Here is a 21,693-nt window from a genome sequence, read left to right on the forward strand (position 1 = left end):
ATAGAGGTGCAAAACCATTTTCAGGCTCTCTGCACAGGTAATACTGTGGAGAAGGATTTGGAAGAGCCCTCTTCCAAAAGGGATCAGAGGGAGACCCCATCAACCAAAAGGCATAGGATGCATTGTCCTAGAGATGAGGGTTCCAGGACCACCACTCCCAAGATGAGGAGACAGGTGGTGGTGGTTGGGGACTCCTTCCTAAGGGAGATGGAGTCATCCATCTGCCAACCAGACTGGGAGACTCAAGAAGTGTGCTCATAGACTTATAGACTCCAGGACTGGAAGGGACCTCGAGAGGTCATCGAGTCCAGTCCCCTGCCCTCATGGCAGGACCAAATACTGTCTAGACCATCCCTAATAGACATTTATCTAACCTACTCTTAAATATCTCCAGAGATGGAGATTCCACAACTTCCCTAGGCAATCTATTCCAGTGTTTAACTACCCTGACAGTTAGGAACTTTTTCCTAATGTCCAACCTAAATCTCCCTTGCTGCAGTTTAAGCCCATTGCTTCTTGTTCTATCATTGGAGACTAAGGTGAACAAGTTTTCTCCCTCCTCCTGATGACACCCTTTTAGATACCTGAAAACTGCTATCATGTCCCCGCTCAGTCTTCTCTTTTCCAAACTAAACAAACCCAATTCCTTCAGCCTTCCTTCATAGGTCATGTTCTCAAGACCTTTAATCATTCTTGTTGCTCTTCTCTGGACCCTCTCCAATTTCTCCACATCTTTCTTGAAATGCGGTGCTTAGAACTGGACACAATACTCCAGCTGAGGCCTGACCAGCACAGAGTAAAGCGGAAGAATGACTTCTCGTGTCTTATTTACAACACACCTGTTAATGCATCCCAGAATCACGTTTGCTTTTTTTGCAACAGTATCACACTGTTGACTCATATTAAGCTTGTGGTCCACTATGACCCCTAGATCTCTTTCTGCCATACTCCTTCCTAGACAGTATCTTCCCATTCTGTATGTGTGAAACTGATTGTTCTTTCCTAAGTGGAGCACTTTGCATTTATCTTTATTGAACTTCATCCTGTTTACCTCAGACCATTTCTCCAATTTGTCCAGATCATTTTGATTTTGACTCTGTCCTCCAAAGCAGTTGCAATCCCTCCCAGTTTGGTATCGTCCGCAAACTTAATAAGCGTACTTTCTATGCCAACATCTAAATCGTTGATGAAGATATTGAACAGAACCGGTCCCAAAACAGACCCCTGTGGAACTCCACTTGTTATACCTTTCCAGCAGGATTGGGAGCCATTAACAACTACTCTCTGAGTACGGTTATCCAGCCACTTATGCACCCACCTTATAGTAGCCCCATCTAAATTGTACTTTCCTAATTTATCTATAAGAATATCATGCGAGACCGTATCAAATGCCTTACTAAAGTCTAGGTATATCACATCCACCGCTTCTCCCTTATCCACAAGGCTCGTTATCCTATCAAAGAATGCTATCAGATTAGTTTGACACGATTTGTTCTTTACAAATCCATGCTGGTTATTCCCTATCACCTTACCACCTTCCAAGTGTTTGCAGATGATTTCTTTAATTACCTGCTCCATTATCTTCCCTGGCACAGAAGTTAAACTAACTGGTCTGTAGTTTCCTGGGTTGTTTTTATTTCCCTTTTTATAGATGGGCACTATAGTTGCCCCCTTCCAGTCTTCTGGAATCTCCCCCGTCTCCCATGATTTCCCAAAGATAATAGTTAGAGGCTCAGATACCTCTTCTATTAACTCCTTGAGTATTCTAGGATGCATTTCATCAGGCCCTGGTGACTTGCAGGCATCTAACTTTTCTAAGTGCTTTTTTACTTGCTCTTTTTTTATTTTATCTTCTAAACCTACCCTCTTCCCGTAAGCATTCACTATATTAGACATTCCTTCTGACTTCTCAGTGAAGACCGAAACAAAGAAGTCATTAAGCATCTCTGCCATTTCCAAGTCTCCCGTTACTGTTTCTCCCTCCTCACTGAGCAGTGGGCCTACCCTGTCCTTGGTCTTCCTCTTGCTTCTAATGTATTGATAAAAAGTCTTCTTGTTTCCCTTTATTCCCATAACTAGTTTGAGCTCATTTTGTGTCTTTGCCTTTCTAATCTTGCTTCTGCATTCCTGTATTATTTGCCTATATTCATCCTTTGTAATCTGACCTAGTTTCCATTTTTTATATGACGCCTTTTTATTTTGTAGGTCACGCAAGATCTCGTGGTTAAGCCAAGGTGGTCTTTTGCCACATTTTCTATCTTTCCTAACCATCGGAATAACTTGCTTTTGGGCCCTTAATAGCGTTCCTTTGAAAAACTGCCAACTCTCCTCAGTTGTTTTTCCCCTCAGTCTTGATTCCCATGGGACCTTATCTATCAGCTCTCTGAGCTTACCAAAATCTGCCTTCCTGAAATCCATTGTCTCTATTCTGCTGTACTCCCTTCTACTCTTCCTTAGAATTGCACATTCTATGATTTCATGATCACTTTCACCCAAGCTTCCTTCTACTTTCAAATTCTCAACTAGTTCCTCCCTATTTGTTAAAATCAGGTCTAGAACAGCTTCCCCCCAGTAGCTTTTTCAACTTTCTGAAATAAAAAGTTGTCTGCAATGCAGTCCAGGAACTTATTGGATAGTCTGTGCCCCTCGGTGTTATTTTCCCAACATATATCTGGATAGTTGAAGTCTCCCATCACCACCAAATTTTGGGCTTTGGATGATTTTGTTAGTTGTTTGACAAAAGCCTCATCCACCTCTTCCACCTGATTAGGTGGCCTGTAGTAGACTCCCAGCATGACATCACCCGTGTTTTTTACCCCTTTTAGCCTAACCCAGAGACTCTCAACACTTCCGTCTCTTATGTTCATCACCACCTCAGTCCAAGTGTGTACATTTTTAATATATAAGGCAACACCTTCTCCCTTACCTGAAGCTAGAATCCAGGGTATGATAGAGTGTTTGCCAAGACTGATCAAGACCTTGGACCACTATCCTCTCCTACTTCCATGCCGGCACCAATGATACTGCCAAGAATGATCTTGTGTGGATCTTTTCACACTACATGGCTCTGAGTAGAAGGATAAAGGAGTTTGAGGTGCAAGTTGTGTTCTAGTCCATCATCCCTATTGAAGGAAAAGGTTCAGTTAGGAACAGTTGAATTGTGGAGGTGAATGTGTGGTTACACAGGCAGTGCAGAGGGATTTGGATACTTTGATCATGGGATGCAGTTCCGGGATGAGGGATTGCTAGGAAGAGATGGGATCCACCTAACAAAGAGAGAGAAGAGCATCTTTGCAGGCAGGCTTGCTAACCTAGTGAGGAGGGCATTAAACTATGTTAGCCTGGGGATGGTGACCTAAGCCCAGAGGTAAGTGTGGGAGTGTGATACCAGGAGGAAACACAAGGAGGGTACAAGACAAGATGCCTCCTGATTCATACTGAGAAAGTAGGGAAATTGGCTCATTATCTAAGGTGTATGTACACGAACACAAGAAGCCTGGGAAACAAACAGGAAGAATTGGAAGTCAAGGAACTATGATGTGATTGGAATATCAGAAACTTGGTGGGGCAGCTCACATGACTGGAGCACTGTCATGGATGGGTATAAACTGTTCAGGAAGGACAGACACAGGAGGAAAGGTGGAAGCACTGCATTGTATGAAACAGATCAGTCTGATTTCTGAGCAGACAGAGCTCCAGTTTGAAACTGGAGAAAAGCTCTTGAGAGGCTTTGTTTAATGTTTAATGGTGAGAGGAACAACGAGGAGGACCCAGATGACTGGAAAAAGGCAAAAAGATAGTGCCCATATTTTAAAAAGGGAAGAAAGAAAACCAGGGGAACTACAGCCTCACTTCAGTTCCCAGCAAAATCAAGGAGCAGGTCCTCAAAAAATCCATTTTGAAGCACTTGGAGAAGAGGAAGGTGATTAGAAACAGTCAACATGGATTCCTCAAGGCCAAGTCATGTCTGATCAATCTGATTGCCTTCTATGATGAGATAACTGGCATTGTGGATATGGGGAAAGCAGTAGATGTTATATATCTTAACTGTAGCAAAGCTTTTGATACAGTCTCCCAGAGTATTCTGCCAGCAGTATAAAAAAGTATGGATTGGCTGAATGGACTAAAAGGTGGATAGAAAGCTGGTTAGATTGTTGGGCTCAACGAGTAGTGATCAACGTCTCGATGTCTAGTTGGCAGCTGGAATCAAGTGGAGTGCCCCAAGGGTCAGTCCTGTGGACGGTTTTGTTCAAGATCTTTATTAATGATCTGGATGATAGGACAGATTGCATCCTCAGCAAATTTGCAGATATGAGGAAGGGTAGGGATAGGGTCCAGGGTGAGCTAGACAAATCTCATGAGGTTCAAGAAGGACAAGTGCAGAATTCTGCACTTAGGAGGGAAGAATCTCCATGCACTGCTACAGGGGGGGACTGACTGGCTAACCAAGCGTTCTGCAGAAAAGGACCTGGGGATTACAGTGGATGAGAAGTGGGATATGAGTCAGCAGTTTGCCTTTGTTGCCAAGAAGGCCAATGGCATATTGAGCTATATTAGTAGGAACATTGCCAGCAGATCAAGGGAAGTGATTATTCCTCTCTCTTCGGCACTGGTTTTGACACCCCACACACATTACAGAAGGGATGTGGAAAAATTGGAAAGAGTCCAGCAGAAGGCAATAAAAATGATTAAGGGGCTGGGGGATATGATTTACAAGGGAAGGCTGAGGAACTGGGATTATTTAATCTACAGAAGAGAAGAGGGAGGGGGGATTTAATAGCAGCCTTCAACTAGGGGACAAATGGTTTCATGGTTTGAGCACTGGGCTGCTTAAACCCAGGGTTGTGACTTCAGCTCTTGAGGGGACCATTTAAGGAACTGAGGTAAAGATCTGTCTGGGGATTGGTCCTGTTTTGAGCAGGGGGTTGGACTAGATAACCTCCTAAGGTCCCTTCCAACCCTGATATTCTATGATTCTAACTGCCTGAAGGGGATGGAGGATAGAGCTAGGCTGTTCTTGGGGGTAGCAGGTAACAGAAGAAGCAGCCATGGTCTCAAGTTGCCCTGAGGGAGGTCTAGGTTGGATATCAGGAAACACTATTTCACTAGGAGGGTAGTGAAGCACTGGAATGGTTGCCTAGGGGGTGGCGGAATCTCCATCTGTCATAAATATAAAGGGAAGGGTAACAGCCTTCCTGTATACAGTACTATAAAATCCCTCCTGGCCAGAGGCACAAAATTCTTTTACCTGTAAAGGTTTAAGAAGCTCAGGTAACCTGGCTGACACGTGACCAAAAGGACCAATAAGGGGGCAAGAAACTTTCAAATCTGATGTGTGAGGTGCAAGGCTTTGTTTTTGTCTGTTCTTTTGTCTGTCTGTTCTATGTGCTTGCTGGATACACAGCAAGGAAGCAAGCAATCCAACTCCATTAGAATTAGTAAGTACTAGCAAGGGAATGCACTCTCTTACTTGTATTACGGCTTGTGATTTTCTCTGGGCTGAGAGGGAGAGCGGTTTTCTTTGTGTAACTTAAAAGATTTGCTCAGAAAGAAATCCTCTGTGTTTTGAATCTGATTGCCCTGTGAGATTATCTTGCATTCTAATTTTACAGAGGTGCTTCTTCACCATTCTTAAGATTTTTAAGGTCTGGCTTGACAAAGCCTTGGCTTGGATGATTTAGTGGGTGTTGGTCCTGCTTTGAGAGGGGATTGGACTAGATGACCTCCTGAGGTCTCTTCCAATCCTAATATTCTATGAGCCAGCCCTTCAGACATTTTAATTCTGCCCTCAAGCTCCAGCTGGTCCTGGGCTTGCCCTGCTCTGCACATGCTAGGGCTCCACCTATAATTAACTCAGTACAATATTTGGAACATTACACATTTCTCATGCATTGCACATACAGGGTTGGATTTCCAAAGAAGTCTGGGGGAATTTATCATCACTCACACTGAATTTCACTTGAAATTAGGCATTCATTTCTTTATCCCATCCACTAGTTAGAGTGAATCACCACAATAGGATAAAATCAAATTGCTGGCTATTTATTATCCTGAATGCATGGCAACATTTTTGGGATATATGACACAGACTTGTTGGAATTCTTAATATTTAAATCTGTTGTTATTCAGACCGGAAACCACCAGACACCAATTTATCCATAAATTCCTTTATTAAATCAAAAGGCTAAATGGCATTTTGCACAATTGTTCTAAACATGTGGACTCACCTAAAAATAGGCAGTCACTACCCCCAAACAGTAAAAAAATATGTATGAGCATTTGATCAAGGTTCTTACAAAAGGGCTAAACCCAGGGGCGCTTAGACCCGTATTGGTCAGCTCCAATATGTTTGTGAGGGTAGTAGCAAGAAGCCTTTAAGAATTGACTTTTTATACCTTTTAACAAACAAGGGATGTTATTCTGACTTCAGCTAAAAAACTTGAGACAAAACACCCTTATTTCCAGTCTAAAGAGAGATACGATGTACAACCTCCTTTCTTTCCAAGACCTTCCCTTCCTATCTCTTCCCCTTCTTCTTGCTTTCCTTTACTGTTCTCGTAGGCCCTGATGTCTGAGATAACACTGGTATGTATCAGTCCCCAGTTCACGTAGGCCTTGATGTCTGAAATAACACTGGTATGTGGAGTGGGAAGGGACATGTTGGCTCATTTGAAGACCAACTTTTTTTGTGTTATTTAAAATAATTTGCATCCACACCAATCTGTCAGAGGCCTTCTTTTGAGAAACTGCCTTTTATTTCATTAGTTATTCTTTGAACCAGAAATCCTCACTATTTCATTCCTTCTGGCCTTGCAACCTATTATTTTCAAGGCCTTCCTTCTATTGGCTTGTCAGGGCCGCTCTTCACAACACATATTTCTTTAACCAAGCTTACACTAACTTTAATTCTTTAATTTCATATTTTTCCTACAAGAGTCATACAGTTTAAGGCCAGAAGAGACCACCACATCATCTTATCTGATCACATGCATATCACAGGCCATCACTCAGCACCGGCACATGAAACCAAACAACCAAAATCCCACTGAAGTATCACAACCCTCAACTTTACTGTATGCCACAGGCAGCGAATAGGCAGCCAATAGGAGGGGATGTTATATTAATTTAGTTGGAATATTTGGTTCCAAAGAGTCAAAGATGTTAACATAACCCTATAAATAAAATTAAACAGTTTTTCAAAGGTTCAAGGCTTGGTACACAGAGACTTCAGCCTGCTAAGCATTATGGCAAACTCACCATTAAGCATTCCCTTAACTCTTTATTAAAGATTCAGAAAAGAAGGAAAACCAGTTAAAGTACATTAAATGTAAAATATTAAATAAGGCTTTCATGCTAACAACATTCCTTGTTCTCTTTCCATCTAGCTATAACTTTAGAAGTAAAACACCTTGTCTGACATTCTTTTAGATGGTAATGAAGATGGTAATAACTACTCTTTTGGAGAAAAGAGAATAAATTCAGCCGAAGTGGGCTGGGACTGTAATGGTTGCTGTTTTTAAAGTCTGATCCCATTTCCTAAAAACCAAACAAGATAAACACACACAAAAGGGGAGAGAGAAAAAATGCAAAGGGAGAAAATGCAACTTCTCTCTGTGTGTTGACTCTCCCTTGCAATATTCCTGCTGGAGAAACACAAGCCCAGCATGTGGTCCTATCGGCCACTTTCAGATAGGGCAAACTTGTACTAGGGTGTACGGTTTAGGTCACTGCTTTTAGCTGCCTCTTTCTGGTCATAGACTCACAGCAGTGTTGCAAAACATACAGTCTGGGCTGGCTAAGCCAGACTCTTATTAGACAGAAGGGAAAAGGAGAAGGAGAGAGATGGGAAAGAAAAGAAATAAGTCAGGGAAGGAAAATGATGTAGAGAGGAGAAAAGGGGAGTTGCAAATTGTCACTTCCCAGGTGGTGGCTGGGATTCAGCCAGAGCACGGCATCATCTGGAGCCCTCTTTCTGGCCTGGTTTCATCAAGACATCTCACAGGTTCATGACGACAAAGGCCCAGCAATGTCACAGTGCATCCTAAAGTCCCAGGACATTGTCAGGGCGGCCGCCATGATGGTGACATTCAATTCCTCCCCCACCACATTTCAGTCAGTATTTTTTGCTCTCATATTTCTCTCCAAAGCCTTTTTTTTGAGGACCCAAAAAGGGACTGATGGGTGGAAAATTTCACTCTTTGGTTATTTACTTATGTCTAGCATTTCTAAAGCCTATGGCCAAGTATAGCTAAGCTAAAATCTTACAGGCCTCAACCTGTGGGCCTTGCATTTCAGCCATGCTTTATTTATATACCTAATGCATACTTATCACTTCTAATACTTATCAGTCTTATCCTTCTATAATCCAACAGCTTAAATGTATTTAGCATACAATGGTTATATATAACATAGAATATCAGTTGATTAATGAATATTAAAATAAACCAATTGGCTACAGCTTCCCCCTTGACAGGGTGGTTATTATGAAACAAATGAAGCGTAATAGGAACCCTATCACGCACATATTACCTAATGATAAACAGCAAATGTAATTTTTATAACAATAAAAACTTGTAACTTAAATTTATGTGTAACTTTATTGTTTTATACTTATTAGGAATTAGTTATTTCTCTAGGGATCATGTTAAGTGGTGGCTCTATTCTTTTCCTGGATATTGGTGCAGCTGCATATGGGAAGTTGATGTGGGTTTGTGCAACACATATCCTCATAAATTGCTTAGTCTCTTACAGCAGTTCTAGTTGATACTGGTGAGTTCCCTGTTGATAAAAGGACCATGAAAATAGGTTAGACTGAACAAGACTGGGCTTAACCCTTTGTTTACTTATGGTTCTATTTTTTTCTGTATAAAATACTGTAAAAATAATACTCACAGTGAGAATACTATGGATAACAATCCATTCCTTCCATCCAATTTCCATCCTTATAGGAGTGGTGAATACTCCATTTGAGCTGCTACCCTCCAAATTGTATGTGCTTGTCTGCCTTAGTCCTGTCATTACTAATTTAAATTTAAGGTGAATTTCTTCTGTCCAACAACTCTTTTAGCTATAAAATTAATGGTGGTATAAATGCATGAAACACTGGAGCACTTTGTTTGATAAGATTTTGATAATCTAGATTGCTAAGAATAACCATTTCATTTTCAAAAACTAGTACTGGGAATTATTGTTGTATGCCTAGAAATTGTAGGTACTTGTGGCTTAAAACAAAAATTTGGATTTATGACCACACATCTAAATTTACAATAATAAAATTACTTGTGATTTAATACTACACAATACTGTTCCTATCTGTCATAGGTCTCTCTCGAGGAAATGTTACCTCAAACACATTGCACCTGCAGATCCACTGAAGCTCCCATTGAGAGCAACAACTTATCTGTGGGACTTTCCGTGTTTGGGCATTGTGATGATATATCACCAGCGGAAGTACTTTCATTCATTCTCAGTAGATGTTGTCTTTTAGATGATCCATGGAATGGACAGAAGTTAATTGATTAAATACATGCTTATTTGGATCAAACATGGGTAATGATAATTTGAACGAGACATATAAGGATTTTGAAATATCACAAGTTTTCTTTATATAACATGGCATGGTTTGGATGTGGTATCCCAGATTCCAAGTTTTTAATTGAACCAAATGATATTTATTTTAACATTTAATTTGACATTTGACTTTTTCTTCTCTGTGTTCTTGAATACTGATATAAAATCTATTTGCCTTTAATTAATTCTGGTACTTTTCTTAATTTCAAGAATTATAAGGTATTATCAATAGTGTTTATTATATATTCGTCATAAGCTGAACAAATGATTTCTTTTCCAAAATAGTTATTTTTTCCTAATCATTATTATATTGTATTTTATCAGTTGGTTCATCTGATTTTGAGTTTTATTAAACAATTTGGTTATTTAATGCACGTTAATCATTCTGGAGTTGCTAAATCATGCATTTCTTTCAACATTGGGTCAACTACTTGATCAGTTTCTTCCTCAACCACATAATGGATATGTCTCTTGATTTTTTCAACATTGACTTTATTTTATATTGACATTCAGGTACCAAATAAACCTGTAATATTGTTAACATTTGAAAAGGATTAAGCCCTCATTTTCTTCTGGGAACAGAAAAGTTGTTTTTTTATATTGATACCTAGACAGGCAATATTTTGTATATGTTGCTTATAAAAAGTAAGCTTACTTATAAGGAGTACTAGGAGTACTGAAAAGAAAAATTCAACTTTAGTATCCTAACAATAACTGAATTTATTCATTGGCAATTAGATAAATTTCACACATCAGTGATATGCATAAATTGCACTTGTTTAATTAGTACCCCTGGTATAGACATGGCAGCAAGAACACTAGCAAGGCCTTCTTGTAGAACTGGACATTCCACAGGGTTCAGCGACCCATAGTCCTTTTTCACTACGATTGCCTGTACCTCTATCTTAAAATATTTGTTAATAACTGTTACACTACTCAATGACTTAATTTCGATATAGGCTTCATATTATCCTTTATTTTTGTAGTCTAAGTTATATATGGTCAGTGCTCCATTTTGTTTATTGAGTTTTGGCATTTGGTTTTTTTTTTCCATGATCCATATGGGATTTCATCACTTGTTGCTGAAGATTTATCTTCAGTTGTAACATATGTTTTATATCCTCTCCATTCTGGATTACTTTTAAGGGAGTGATATGTTCCTTCAATTTAACAAAGTCATTTGATCATTTTTTCTATATCATATTCAAGAACAAATTTCTCACCTATTACTCCTTTAACCTTTTGATTAAATTTGTTATGAGCAATTGGAAGAACTGTTTGACCAACTAAACTTTTCTTGGAAAATAATGTACATACCCTCCTCCAAATTTCTGGATCTCCAATGGAAAATCTTTCCACAATACACAATCCTTCCACAATGCTCATCTTTCAATGCTAGATGTACTGCTATCTAGATAGACTTGACATATGACTTTGCACCTTATGTATTTTTAAAGTTGCACCATTAGTCCATGAGGTAAACAGTATTTTATCACAAATCTTAGTTATAAACTGTTCTTGTGCAGATTGATATCCCATTCAAAGAAAATTTCAGTTGAAATTTGTGTTGTAATTTCCTGTAGTCCTTGAGGATGGAGCTCGGCTGTTCTGAGTAGTGATAGATGACAGAAAAAGGAGCAATGGTCTCAAGTTGCAGTGGTGGAGGTCTAGGTTAGATATTAGGAAACACTATTTCATTAGGAGGGTGTTGAAGCACTGGAATGGGTTACCTAGGGAGGTGGTAGAATCTCTACCCTTAGAAGCTTGACAAAGCCCTGGCTGGGATGATTTAGTTAGTGTTGGTCCTGTTTTGAGCAGGGGGGTGAACTAGATTACCTCCTGAGGTCTCTTCTAATCCTTATCTTCTATGATTCTATCTTGGCTTATTCGTTCTCGTGCCCAGATCACTATTGGATCCTGAGCCTCAAGAGGCAAGTTTGAGGCTAGTCTCAAAATAATAGTCATTTGCATTGGAGGTTCTTGTTTTACTGGAGCAGTCTGGTTGTTTTGTTTGAAGTGCAGCTTTACAGCAGTATTGCAGCATCAGCGTTGTTATGACATGCATTTTTTTTTCTTTTCCCTCTTCTAGGCTATGTTTCTTATCCTCCACTTCCTCTTTTACAGTACATGTCTCTGGTTCCTCTATCTGTGGAAATATATTTCTTGTATGGTAAAATATTAAGTGATTAGCATGATAGAATGTAGTCACCTTTCTTTTCTCTTTTGTGATCCTAATTCTGTATACAGAGAAGAACTGAGTTCATCCTTAATATAGTGTGACCCAGTTCATTGGTTACAGAAATTGCATTCTGGTACAACATATGATAGGAGCATCATCTGATTTCCAATTTTCCAAATGCTTTCTCTTTCGTCTTTATCAGAGTAGCCTTTTGTCTTTTGTTTGGATTTTCCCAATGTAACAGCTACTGGCAAGTGAATCTGCTTAAATGTTTCTTTAATGAGTGTAGATAGGTCTCCAGTTTGACTCTCTCTAGCTGTATGCCACTGGCATGCCTGAAGAAATGCTGCAGCATTCACATGGTTGGCCCAGTCATTACCTCAATGGTTGTACTGCCTGTGGAGGGAGTTGGATTTACCCTGAATGTCATTAAAATGAGAGGAATTAGAGTGTCCCCATTGCATTCTGTTGGAATCTACCTGATTCTGCAGCATTAATTTGATGGTGCAATTTGTTCACTCTATCATCCCTGATGATTTAGGCCTATTTGGAATGTGCAATTTTTTTGCACTCCCAAGAACTGCAAACCCATTTGGAAGACTTGCCCAGTAAACTGTGTTCCTTTGTCTGGCTCTGCCCAAGTGTGGAGTCTCCAGTGAGAGAAGACTAGTTCCACTAAGACTGTTGTAGCTAAAGCAGCATTTGCCTTAAGAGGAATTCATCCACCTATTTAGAGAGTGGATCAACAATAAGGCTACATTTTAATCACAGGTGTTTTTAGTAAAAGTCATGGACAGGTCACGGGCAGTAAAAAAAAATTCATAGACTGTGACCTGTCCATGGCTTGTACTATATACCCCAGACTAAATCTTGTGGGGTGCCAGTCCATAGGTCACCGAGGGTGCCTGGGTGGGAACAGCCTGGGAACCCCGGTGGTTCCAGGTGGGGTGATTGGAGGGGCTGGCAGGCTCCCTACCCAGCTTATTGTGATGCTCCCTGGGAGCAGTGACATGACCCTCCCTCCACACGCTGCCCCTACCCCAAGCTCCCTCTGCACAGCTCCCATTGACAGCTGCAGTCACTTACCATTGGACAATATAGATCACATGACCAGAGCTGAGCGCAGAATGAGGCACAGTCACAAAGTGTTTCTAGATGGAGCAGGCCAAGTAGAAGGTTCTAAGGGTTATTAAAGGTCATTAGCAAAAATCCAAGGGGTTCCACTATAGCACAACAACAAAAAGCTCATTAGGGAAGGTCATAGCTCTTAAGTAAACAGCTGGAGTGAGCATGTGGGAAATGCTGGCAACATCCAAGGATGAGTTAATGCATGACAGTGAGTATATGTTATCTAAGGTTAAGAATAGATCGTATAAAAGCACTGAAGGCTAGGGCAGTATAAAGGGCAGACCATCGACAGGCAGAAGACAAGTAGGTGCTAGCCAGAAGAGCTGCTGGAAAGAAGTTAAAAACTGCCGAGAGACCTGACCACAGACAGAGGAGCAGAGCTGACTAGGGAGAAGCAGAAGCTGCAAGCAGCAGACAGCAACAAGAAAATAATACGGCAAAGCCAAAGGGCATAGTAAGCTTGCTAGTTTTTAATTATAGTATTTAACAAATGTTACAAACTGTTGTCTGTGATTTGTTATGGCCTGGCCTTCTGTAGCAAAGTGAACTGCTTAGAATCATTTATACTATGGCTCTTGTAGTCTAGCTGCTCTTTAAATTACAATAAGAGAATTTTAGATTACACTGTAGTAGGGATTATTAGATACATTAATAAAAAGATACTTTGCTTTGAAAAGAATACTGCCCATATCAATCACTTTATCAGAAGGTTACATACATGTCCTCCAAGTATTTTCCTTTATTACCCTGGACTGGAGGCCCATATCTTGGGAACAACAAACCAAGAGGGTGATTGGCAGTTTATTTAGGGGCACACAAAACCTATTTTTCAGTGTTACATCATGATTATAGATGTATATCCTGACATCGACTGAAAAGAACAAGGCCAGCTGTGTTCCACAATGCTTCTCTTCTAGGTCAATTCCTTGTGTATGCTCTCTTGAGAGGATCTGTCAGAGAACAAGGCCAATGACAACACTGGACTGGACTGATTTTCTTTGTTCATAAATTAACTTTAAAATAACTGAGGCTGTGTGAATGAACAATGTCTCTGTTCTTTTAGAGCAAGAGGAAAATATATTACTAATATGGCTAGAATTTTCAGCAGAGCCTATGAGAGTTGAATGCCCAAATCCAAAAGGAGTTGGGTGTCTGGAAAAAAAAATAGGTTGGCTTGAAAATCCCAGGATGAACGATCTATCTATCTGTCCATCTATTTATCTATATATCTATCTTCTCCTGTCTCTCTTCTATCTGTCTGGATTCTATTTATCTATCTTGTATCATCTATATCTTTTATCTATGTGTCTATTTATATTTCTTTATAAATAACTTTAAAAGAATTGAAAGTATGTGAATGTAAACATTCTCTTTTCTTTTGTAGCAAGAGGGCAATACATTACAAATATGGCTAGAATTTTCTGCAGATCCATGAGAATTGGGTGCCCAAATCCGATTGAAATTCAAAAGCAGTTAGGTGTCTGAAAAAAAAATTGGCTGCCTTCTACATCCCGGGATCTCTCTCTCTTTCTGTCTCCCTCTCTCTTTTCTATCTATCTATCTTCAATCTGTCTATTTTCTATTGTAGACAATTATTTTACTTTATTGTTCATTTATTGTGTGATGTTATAATTAACTAACATATTATGTCATATATCATCAATGTATGCTAAAGAGAGTTAAATTGTAGGATTATAGAAGGATAAGATTGATGAGCAGTTAGAAGGGGTAATTATGTATTAGGTATCGAAGTAAGTAGAGTTGAAACACAAGGCCTGTAGACTCGTGCCTACAAGATTTTAGCTTAGCTATTTTAGGCCTTGGAGCTAAGAAATGCTGACATAAGTAAGTGACTGAAGAATAACTAGATACCCTGAGATTACGGGGAAAGAGGAACCAAGTGGTAATATTGCAAAACATTATCTGGAAGATTAATTTTATCTGTTTCCAACATGTCTTAGCTACAGGATATAGGTTGTGTGTCAATGCTAATAAGAATAAAAAGAACGTACACAACCTATAGAAATCAGGGTCCCTTTAGTTTCTAGAGGTCATCAGACCAATAAGGAAAAGGAGGGTTAATACTTTTATGGACATGCACAGAACTTAGATATAGACAGACTAACATTAGAGAAAGAGGGTGCCAACAATGGGAAAATTCAGCTCCCTATGGGAAATTCCAGCATAAATCATCCCTTTACTGATGATCAATCCATGAGAGACCCACCAGACCACAACACTATTGTTAAGACTGTGAGTATAACTATATTTGTAACTTCTGCATAAGTCTGTGTAGGATTTCTATATGCTTGGGTAATCATAGCTTTAACTGTAATTTTAACAAATCTTGTCAAAGAAACTGGACCTTGTACTTGTGATGTCTGTGTTCTCACTACCCTTGGTATTTATGTGTTCCTAGAGACTCTAAATCTGAAGCAAGTAGCAGAGGTGACTTTCACTCCGTTAAGCTTGAAAATGTAGCCACTAGAGCCATTACCACATTACAACAATAACTTTAAATAAAACAAAAGAATCTATCTATCTATATCTATCCCCATACACTCTGAAATACTCTGAAATACATCTGGTACTGACCAAGGTCCATGGTAGCAGTCAGAGCTAGATGGACCTAGATGCTGATTCAGTACTTCAGCACTTCCTATGTCACTATATTAAATGTTCATTTTCTCTTGTATACTTTAAAGCAAGGAAGAATAAATTAGATTTTGGCCTGAGCTTTTGGAAGTCTTGAAAGAGGTGGAGTTTTCCTTTTTCACTGACGGAGGAATTTGAAATCACAGAGAAAGAGGAAAGCAAAAATGGAAATATTTCATAAACACAAGGTATAGCATTCCTCTTACATTTTGCAGTTTTCCTACCTATTGTTACTTGGAAATGCTTCATCACATTTCATATTAAAGGTACATTCACAAACAGCTCATAAAGAGTTCATAAAAGATCAATAGATTTTTAAATAAATGGCTAATCAATTATTATAGGATCCAGCAGCTCAACAGATTATTTTAGTTATAGGGTATAAGCAACCATAATATATTTTACTGGTGTGCTTATCACTGCCTATAATGCACACTGCTTCTGTCTTCAGTGAACTTATAACATCTATTAACCATTTATTAACTAATTATAACATGAAGGGTGATCAAGCAATTTCATCTCCAGCTTTTTTTGTGTAATTTTTTCTGAAGTTCATGTGTTCCATTTATTCAATAGCAATGCCACATTGCTTCATTGTAGCTATTGTGACAGAGCTCTGACCTTACCCCCATGGGTCCTGCGCTTCAAGGCGGTTTATACTAGCCTCAGTGGCTCACTGTGACCCTCCATGTAGCCCTTCTCTCTCTAGCGCCAGGGTTACAGTCCACTGAGCCTTTTTCATCATAGGTCAGCAAGGAGGTTGGTGAGAGAACTCCCACAGTCTCTGTTGTCCCTAAGGGCTTATTTCAGAACGGTTTAGCCTCCTGTCCTGACATGGCCCTGACTTCTTCTGCCAGGAGATGGTTCTGTAGTGGTGGGTTGAGGGGAACCCAGGCCCGCCCTCTTCTCTGGGTTCCAGCCCAGGGACCCTAATGGTAGCAGCTGTTGGCAGCCAATCTTTCACTGCCAGAGTTGCTACATTTCCCTGGTCCACTTCCCCACAGCTCTCCTGCTTCTCCCTTCTTCACCCTTACCTTAGGGCTCCCTTACCAATGGTTCGAGGGTGTCTTCATTAACCAGCCCTTCAGCCACACTTCCTCTCCTCTGGCTCCCTGGCTCCCTCCTCCCTGACTGGAGTGAGCCCTTTTTATAGTATCAGCAGAGTTTTAATTAGAGTCAGGTCGTCACATTAGCTTAATGGCCTCACCTGACTCTTTGCAGGTTAATTAGAGTCTAGTGTTCTCATTAGCCTGAAGCAGCCCCTGCTTTGATCAGTCAGGGAAAAAAAACCTGTTAATCCAGTGGCCACTATATCTGCCTTCTGCTATTCTGCTGTACCCAAGTGGCTGGGGTCTATCACACTATATACACCTCTATTCCGATATAACATGACCCAATCTAACACAAATTCTGATATAACGCAGTAAAGCAGTGTTCCGAGGGGGAGGAGCCGCACACTCTAGCGCATGAAAGCAAGTTCGATATAATGAGGTTTCACCTATAACGCAGAAAGATTTTTTGGCTCCCAAGGACAGCATTATATAGAGGTAGAGGTGTAATGCAGACTCGGGCCAATCTTGCTACATTTAGTGGCTCCTAAAATACATCTTAAACTCTGAACAGTAGGGTTCATCATGACCAATACTTATTTTCCATTTACCTTCTGTGATGGGATATATCAACCCTGCACCGGCGACACAGGAATTAAACATTTTTTGGGTCAAAGAGGCTCCACCCCTTCCTCCTTGATGGCATGCTTCCAGTGAAGGGGGCATATGAAAAGAAGCAGCTTAGCTCACTCTGGGTTGGCTGAGGCTGGCTCAAGTGCTGGGAAGTGTCCATGAGTTTCTCAGCTGTTTTCATTGTAGTTGTAACCGTGTTGATCCTAGGATATTAGATTTTGAACGATTTCCTGCAACATGTGTTAATTCCTTATGCTTAACAAGCTGTTCCACCTTCTATTTATCTGTGACACTCTGAGTACTGTTCCCAGATCTAAAGAAGAGCTCTGTGGAGCTTGAAAACTTGTCTCTCTCCTCAACTGAAGTTGGTCCAATAAAAGATACCTCCTCACCCACTTTATCTCTCTTTCTCCTCACAGAGTTGTTCTCCCTGTTATTCCAGTGTAGGAGAGATGTGTGAAATCTTTCCAAACAGGCTTTGGGTTCCACCTGGAATACGCTTTAATGGTTTATCTGGATCTCTGTACATTGTCCATCCCTGACAGATTTTTCAGAGATGATACATTCTCTTGACATTTTTTCCCCCAGGGTGAAGGTAAAATCAGAATTTCCCATGAACTCTCAGAAGGGGAAAAATTAGGAACAAGTAACAGAAAGGTGCGGGTGAAGAAATGCCTGGATAGCCTTGGGATTCCCTGTAATCTGGTAGGAGTCTATAAAAAGTCTTATAGAATTATAGAGGAACATACAGAACATTGACAATGGTAAAGATTACTTATGCAGAGCTGGTGAAAATGTGTTCATCAAAAAGTTGTAAGGGTTTTTTGTTTGTTTGTTTGTTTGTTTTCTGGTTTTTTTCAAAGCTTTTAGGATAAAACAAATGGAATCCAATGGGACATAAGTGAATGGCTAAAATTAAGTGCATGGTTAATTGCTTTGCTGATTTGGGATGGACTTAAATACATGTTTAAATATAAATGATGGAAAGAACAGGTTCTGAAAAATGAAGAAAACATTTTTTTTCATTTATGTTGATTTTTTTCACAATTTCTTTTAAATCTTCAAACCTGATTTTTTCTGTTTCCTAAAACCACATATATAGTGGTATTGAGGTCTCTCTCTCTCTCTCTCCCTGTATATCAGTTTTGATTCTTTTTTTCCAGGTTTTGGAGACACTCCTAAAATATCAATAAAAAAAATTCCTTTTAAACAAAAAGGTGATTTTATCATCAAAATCCCCCCACAAAACAAAAGAAAACAACAACCCTGTTGAAATATTTTCCAGCAGTTCTGATAATTAACAATATTCATGCTACATGGATTACATAATTCATACAAATGTCATATATTATAGCAGCTACTGGAGTTATTCTTGTAGATGAAGATGTAAAATCAGGCCTCATAACTGCACTCAGGAAAGCTTGTGAGTAAAGTTACTCATGGGAGTTGTCTCATTTAAACTAGTGTAATTAAAGACACTTACATGGGTGAATGCTTGAAGAATTGGGGCCTACAAGATATTCTTTTAAATTACATGATGGGGGATATTCTAGGTGGGAATGGCAGGTGTTTGACTGCAGATATCATGAAAGTAACTTAGACGAGCAATGATGGTTCCTCAGTAATCCCAGTTTATATGTTGTCATCTCTTTTCCTTTCCTCAGGATGATGTGCCCAATATCGCCATCCTGGGAGCTGGGGGAGGTCTACGAGCCATGATCGCCCTTCATGGAACCCTGCAGGAGCTACAAAAACATGGTCTCTTGGACACCATCATGTACTTGTGTGGGGTTTCAGGTTCAACTTGGTAGGTGCATGTCAAGAGTGAATGAAATTGTGTCCTTCTATAGAACTGACAGCCAAGGGAAAGTATTGCTATTGTTATTAATAACAAAAGACATGCTGAGTACTTCATAACCAATAGGAAAACACTGTCTGTCCATTTCCTCAGGAGGTGAGAATACATGTGTTACCAGCACAATCTAGGGCACCCCACGCCATCATTACCCTACCAAAGCTCAAGGCATAACCCAGTTAATTTAGTCACCCCACCCTTTCCCAGCATGGGGTCGGGGCATAAGGCACTAACCCTTACCAGTCCTGGGCCCAGGACGTAACCTTCTGGGGGTTCATGGGCTCTTTTATGAGTAAAAGAACCTTACGCAGTAATATCCTTAACCTGTATTTATTAATAGTTACCAAAACAGAATACACATGCTACACACACAATTCTCACTATTCCTGATAAGGCAGATAAACTTTACTCAATGGTCAATCAAGATTAGATCTTCCAAGGCTCCAGCTTCTGTGTGGTATTTTTGCCAGGTGCTGAGGTCTGGCAGCTCTGATCCTGAGCTGTGTCCTGGAGGGAGGAGCCAAAGAACTTCCCTATGGACCCGAGTTTATACAGTTAAAACTGGATTCTACTTAGCAATATCTTAATCAATCATTTTAAACTAAACAGTGTTTTTCACCAGTCCTAGCCCATTATGAAACAATTCTTTAACCAGTCATGCTCCAACACCTTAGCTGATTTAAATCTTGGAGAAATTATTTATGCAATGGACAGAAACAATAAAATAATTACACAGGAACCATACAAACAATAGAGAAGTAGGGGCCATAAAGGCAAAACAATAGAACTATGGATTTAGCCATCACAGCTGTTGATAAGTGGTTTCTTTGCAAACAGAATACTATCAAACAAAGCTGTCTATAAACATCCTAAGATCTGTTTCCTTACCTGGTGATTGTGGTACTTTTAGGGCAGGAGTTCATTCTTAGCAGCCTGATATTATATTGTTTTGATGCAAATTAGATGGGACGTGACTCCCTGCTTCTTAGCTCCTGGTGGCTGCTGTCCTCTTATGGCTGTTTTTTCTTACTGCAGAAAGGCCTTGGCCTACATACATTGCAATGTAAGTCCAGGCTAAAACTCAATACCTCTTCCATCTACCCAAAAATCATGCAAATCCAGAGCTTAGACCCAGGGTCCCAGGACTCCATGAGGATAGAGGGTCTTAGCCTGAGTCAGACCAGGACCCAGGGTTCAAGATCTATTGCTTTGCAGTGTAGACACAGTCTCACTGGACTCATGCTCTGAGAGTCAACCAAAGATGTCCCAAGAGATGACTTCCTTTTTCCTATTGACAGTCAAATTTTCCCATACTGCACCACAAACAAAGGGCTAATGCAGCCACATTTTGGGAGGACTCTCGAAAGTCTGGGATATGAGTGGCAAAATATGGTCCTGCATAATGCAGTGTAGACTCTGGAGCCCCAGATTGGGATCCAGAGTTCAACAATTCCAAACCTGAGGTTACAAATGAGTATAGATCCTCAAGCCCTAGGTTAGCAGACTGAGAGCCTGCTGACCTGAGTTCTGCTAATCCTGGGCTTACATTGCTGTGTGGACATGCCTTTTAGGTCTGATCCTCCTAAGATTTCAATCTGAGCACAAATAATAGGGGCCAAGCCCTATACATCTAATGTAATATTTATAGATCTTGCAGTGTCATTGTGAATTGCTTGATATCTGGTGTTTCCCTTAAAGGCCAAAATCCTTTAATCATGGGTTTTTTTTGAGTCTTACAGCTTATTTACCCTTAAAATGCCAGAGCTGATGCAGTTACGCCACTGTAATGCTTCAGTGTAGACACAACTACACCAGTGGGAGAGGTTCTCTCGTTAGTGTAGGTAATCCAGATCCTTGAGAGGCAGTAGCTAAGCCAGGAGAAATATTCTTCCATTGAGCTTGCATTACCTACATAGGGACATAAGTCAGCTTAACTATGCCAAGCCGGAGTATGGATTTTTCACACCCCTTGAGCAAAAATTATGCTGGCCAAACAGTCTAGTGTAAAACAGGCTTTAATTATATTATGAAGCACAAGTGTCTAGCTCTGGTGGTTGTGGAGAAAAGCTTGGAAATGTGAACCCTACCATCTCAAATGCCAGAAGGCAAGTAAAAAGAACCCATGTTTTTTTAAATAAATCTCATGATATTTAAACCAAACTCAGGATCTTCTGTGACCTGTCTGTTTTTTGGCACACTTGTTGTTGGCGTTAGTGCTAAAAGCAGGGTAGCAGAACCTTGCCTGCTACCTTCTGTTGCCCCTTTTTCTCCAGTCAAGAGGGCAGAGTGTGTACAATGGTTTGGGCCATGGAAACAGTGAGAAATGGACATAACTGGGGTTCGGTAAACTGGAACAAGTGACAGGGTGTAACACAAGACGGGGCTATCCAGGTGGAAAAGAGACAACAATGGTTGCAAGGTTGTAGGATAGGGTGGAGAGTTAGTTTCTCAATGGAAAAAGAGACTGTATCCTCCAGAACATCCAGCTAATCTAACAGAGCCACGTACTGATTGCTTTATTCACAGTGAGTAGCAATTGACACAGGAGCCTAAGGGAGTTAGGCATTCTGTTGTTGATGCAATTCAAAGGGAGACTGATACCAGTGGGCAACTTCCTAATTATC

At 40.2% G+C, this 21,693-nt stretch overlaps 1 protein-coding gene across 3 annotated transcripts in view; it reads left to right on the forward strand.

Moving 5' to 3' along the window:
- Positions 1–13,183: 13,183 nt before the first annotated feature.
- LOC127031109 (cytosolic phospholipase A2 gamma-like) overlaps positions 13,184–21,693 on the forward strand; it is a 29,664-nt gene continuing 21,154 nt past the window's right edge. The window contains exons 1-4 of one of the 3 annotated variants that reach the window (XM_050917868.1): positions 13,184–13,331; positions 15,583–15,720; positions 17,803–17,919; positions 18,879–19,021. In XM_050917868.1, coding sequence (XP_050773825.1) covers positions 15,697–15,720; positions 17,803–17,919; positions 18,879–19,021 — 284 coding nt within the window. In that variant the 5' untranslated portion in view covers positions 13,184–13,331; positions 15,583–15,696. Of the gene's footprint in view, positions 13,332–14,869; positions 15,131–15,582; positions 15,721–17,802; positions 17,920–18,878; positions 19,022–21,693 lie in introns of those variants that run through there. The other 2 variants (XM_050917869.1, XM_050917867.1) reach the window with 2 other exon arrangements.

This window comes from Gopherus flavomarginatus, chromosome 11, assembly GCF_025201925.1.
Source record: "Gopherus flavomarginatus isolate rGopFla2 chromosome 11, rGopFla2.mat.asm, whole genome shotgun sequence".
In the NCBI taxonomy this organism is placed as follows: domain Eukaryota; kingdom Metazoa; phylum Chordata; order Testudines; family Testudinidae; genus Gopherus; species Gopherus flavomarginatus.